The following is a 4,294-nucleotide window of genomic DNA, read 5'->3' on the forward strand; positions in this document are numbered from 1 at the left end:
ATGTTTTAAATTTAAATGTTCGTACAGTCATATGCAAACGTTTGAACTCTCCTGGTCAAATTACAAGTATTGGTTATTTTCTAACTAATGTGACATTTCCTGCTAATTTTGGTGTGGCAGACACAAAATATACTTTTTTGCTCCGGCCACATTTTGTTTTATTTTTTCCCCAAAAGAAGTGAGATTATTTTCCCAAAATTAACTATTTGACAATGGGCCCCTAGAAGTGTGAGCACAACCAACTACCATAAGCTACTTTTTAAGTTAAAAAAAGTTGAAAAAGTATTTTTTTTAAACATCCTAAACTTTGTGGGAAGTTCATTTTTTAATTGTATTTCTTGCCACGCCTACTATACTATAATTGGCTAGTAGTGCCTCGCCCCTGCACTGGGATTGGCCAGTACTTAATTATCTCGTGCAGTGTGCTTTTTTCGGCGCTTGACGGAATGCAGGTGGGAAAAACATTATCAGCGCCAGGAGTTCCCACCTCATTTCCTCCTCTCTGTTTTAGCTATAAGTTGCTGATTGGCGGTGCTTCCTGCGCACTCCAAAGTTTCCTGGAGGTGGTCATGACCCAGGACAGGAGTCATTTATACCAGAACTTCCATTTTATAAAGTGATCAGGGCTCAGGAAACGCCCTGTCCGATTCAACCAAACACCCAAAAACAGAGGTAGGTACAAGAGCCTAAAGCTATTCTCAAGTATGAGTTCCACTTCAGTGGTGTTAATGAAGTAATGACTAAAGTAGCAGTAAAAGTAGCTACCAGAAATCTGTTCGAGCAAAAAGTAGCCAAAGTGCAGAGAATGCAGTGGATCTTCTCAGTACTTTCCAGCATTTGTCAGCATAGGAAGTTTATTAGGCTCTATTCTTTTGATATTTTTTTGGTCAAAAATAATATTCCAAAGAGAGCAAAAACATAGTAAAAAATGACTAATGTCCTTATAAATAGACTTGAGAGGTCAAATTTTACAATATGAAAAAAGAAAAAAATAAAAAGTGTAAATTTAACAAAACTATTCTTAAGTGCAATGAACTGATTGCAACAGGTTTCTAATGCGCCCTGCAAAATTATTGGCAAAACACAGTTATTGGCACCCCTCAACATTCTTATGAACAATATCGTATTTACATATACATATACATATATTTATATTCATTTTTGGAAGTACTCCAAGAAAAAACAAATCAGTGCATGGAAATGAGAGAATGGAAATGAAGTTGCTGTGATAAAAATCCAAAAGTATCCTCATTTCCATTTCAATGCTTTAAGCTTATGACCAGATCAGTGACCATATTAATTATACTCAACTCACTCTGAACTGTCAGTAAATCTGCATGAGTTCATAATGCACCTGCTGCTGAACTGTGCTTAAAGGAGTTTAATATGCCAGATCTTTATGACATTGCTTTCAAGTCAGTGCAAATGAAGATGTATTTCAAGAATTAGGCTGCAATATTTCATGGTATATGTATAATGTGTAATGTAACATACAAAATGAACGTAAACCTTCATATTGTGGGCATACGTGACACTCAGCAAGTACTAACATTCCAAACCTATTACTTAACAGGCATTTAGTAGGAAGTGAAAGTGTTTACCTATCGATTGAAACATTTCAAGCAAAAATAGAAACATTTAAAATTTCAAACTTCACAGTTGAGGTTTGTGCATCACTGAAGTCCTCTCGGTGCACTCTGCTCTTACCTTTGGCTGTTACGCAGCTGGACAGTCCACACAGTATCACCAAGAACAGCTCCAGCATTGTTTCAGTGGATGGCAGACGATCCTCTGTGTGGGGGGAGAAAAGTTGAGTGAAGGCACACGGTGCAGCCGTGCTGCTCCAGGTGATCAGTAATGAGGAGTGAGCAGTAATGTGCAGTAATGAGCCTGACTTGCTCCCCTGTGGGTGGAAACTGCTGAGCTGCTGGACAGCCTGCAGAGGTGGGAAAAACGCAGGAACTTCACACACACTCTTGTCCATTGTGGCTGTGGGCTGGGATTTATTCAGTTCACACGGCTGGCGGGAGCGCGCATGGATAAGGGGGCGCGCACTGAGACCACATAGCGCTTTCAATTTTACTTTTAATTTATGTAATTCAATCTTCATTTAATTAGGGTTCTCACATTGAGAATTTAAATGGGTCCACATTAATAAAATCTATAACATCAAGACCCAACATATATAATAAACATTAAATATGTTATATATTTGATTTGTGTTACAATCCGTTACTCACTGTTCAAATGATTGTACATTTGTAAGGCTACTAGGCTCCACATACCCTTAAAAAAGGTCCCACATAGAAGAACCACTTTTGGTTCCCTAAAGAACCATGTTTAAAAAAGACATTTGTGAGAACCTTTGCATAATACAGAGGTTCCATACCAGGTTAAGAGTTAGTTTCAGCACCTTTACATTACATGGAGGTTCTGTCAACTTTAAGGCAGTTCTTCACACCTACTCATCTAATGTACCAAAATCGCTTTTGAAGGAACTTTTTGTTGAAAGGCTTGTGTAAGGGAACCAAAAACCTTTCTGACACCTTTTATTTAGTGTAACAATTTTTTTGTATATGCTGGTTTGAGCTATTTTATCAACCCATTAAACTCTAACAACCCATCCCTGATTCCAGACTTCAGTTCCTCTCTCTCACAACTACATAACATTTGTAGTAGTTTCAAATTAGTTACAGAATAAGTCATGGTAGTTACTGGATAATAGGCCTAAAGGTCAATAACAAATCTGTAGTTCAAACAGGCCTGTAGTTTAAAGGTAGTTTCACCAACTACTGCATAATTCAGTCATAATTCAGGTGTGAAATGCTCCATTCTGAAGAAACACACAGACTTGTTCACAGTGGTGGAAATAGGAACCGGATGCCCAAAGAGTTCAATGCATCTAAAAGCTTCTTCTCAGAAATATTACATGAAATGCTTTATGAATATGCTGCCTGAGGCCTGAGACATTGTTTTACAGTAGTTTTCAGATAAAGTTTTGACCTATTTTTTTTTATTTCATAGCAAGGAGATACAGGTAGGTTGCTGTAAAGCAAAATAGTTCCCAAATATTTTTTTATCAGATTTACCACTATTTTACCATTATCAACATTACACATAAAAACTCCTATTAACTCAATGCAGAGCATTTCAACCCCTGCTTTATATCATCACTCTAAGTGCACAATTTTGCATGAAACCATTCTGAATGACTTTGTTTACATGTCAGTGAATAGGAAATTGAGACATTTTGAAAAGCTCTTGAAGGAGTTATACAATTTAGAGAGTATCCCCAGACTTACACTGCCACAGCCAAATGGGGACTCATTTGTTTCAAGTAAATTCAAACCATTATTTTTGTATAAACACGCTGCATTGGACACCATAACCATGCCAAATACAATAATCAGCTTCATACTAAACAATAGATGCCATACACATAATGAAACGTGCAGGAGAAGAGATGGCAGTGCAGCAGCATCCAGTGTATGAAACAAGCAATTGAAAATACTCAGACAGTGTATAAGCAGGGAAAAAATGATGAGACGAATATTGTTAAAAATGATATAGCGAAGAGGGCCTGGGTTCGATTCCCCAGCCAGGTGACCAGGGTCCTCTCTGTGTGGAGTTTGCATGTTCTCCCTGTGTCTGCGTGAGTTTCCTCCGGGTTCTCCGGTTTCCTCCCACAGTCCAAAGACATGCAGTCAGGTCGATTGGATGTGCTAAACTGCCCCTAGGTGTGAGTGTGTGAGTGTCTGTCTGTCTGCCCTGCGATGGACTGGCGACCTGTCCAGGGTGTATCCTGTATCCTGCCTTCTGCCCGATAACTGCTGGCATACGCTCCAACACCCAACCGCGACCCTGATGGAGAAGCGGCTTAGAAAATGGATGGGTGATATATCTGCACTGTTAATAATGAATGGCTATTGATTTATGGCTAAACTGACGAAATCTTGAGACAAATTTAAAATGTGCTCTTTCAAATTTGTGTTAAATTATATTATCATATAATCTACATAATATATATGTTGTTAAAAATAAATCTGTTACTTCCAAAGGAGCTCAAAGTCATACAGATGAGAAGAGTATAAAAGATGCATAATGGATTGAAATGAAAAACTGAAGCGTTTCGCAGTGAGGCTCATTTATGTTTGCTACTGAGGTTGTACTTAGTAGCTATGAAGTATATACACCCAAAAGAAATGCTTTCTAACAGTTAAACTATAATAAAAGTATGTATGTTCACACAAACTCACACAATCACAAATTACAGATTCAAAGTAATATAGCACCT

At 37.9% G+C, this 4,294-nt stretch overlaps 1 protein-coding gene across 3 annotated transcripts in view; it reads right to left on the reverse strand.

Annotated features, from left to right (window-relative positions):
• Positions 1 to 1,968, reverse strand: part of flt1 (fms related receptor tyrosine kinase 1) — a 39,474-nt gene extending 37,506 nt beyond the window's left edge. For all 3 annotated transcript variants that reach the window (XR_001859005.2, XM_017722133.2, XM_017722134.2), the window contains exon 1: positions 1,708 to 1,968. Coding sequence is in view for 2 of the 3 variants with exons in the window: in XM_017722133.2 (XP_017577622.1) it covers positions 1,708 to 1,765 (58 nt within the window). In the remaining variant the exon portion in view is untranslated. The remainder of the gene's footprint in view (positions 1 to 1,707) is intronic.
• Positions 1,969 to 4,294: the final 2,326 nt, after the last annotated feature.

The sequence above is a fragment of the Pygocentrus nattereri genome, chromosome 24 (assembly GCF_015220715.1).
Source record: "Pygocentrus nattereri isolate fPygNat1 chromosome 24, fPygNat1.pri, whole genome shotgun sequence".
NCBI classification, from domain to species: Eukaryota; Metazoa; Chordata; class Actinopteri; order Characiformes; family Serrasalmidae; genus Pygocentrus; species Pygocentrus nattereri.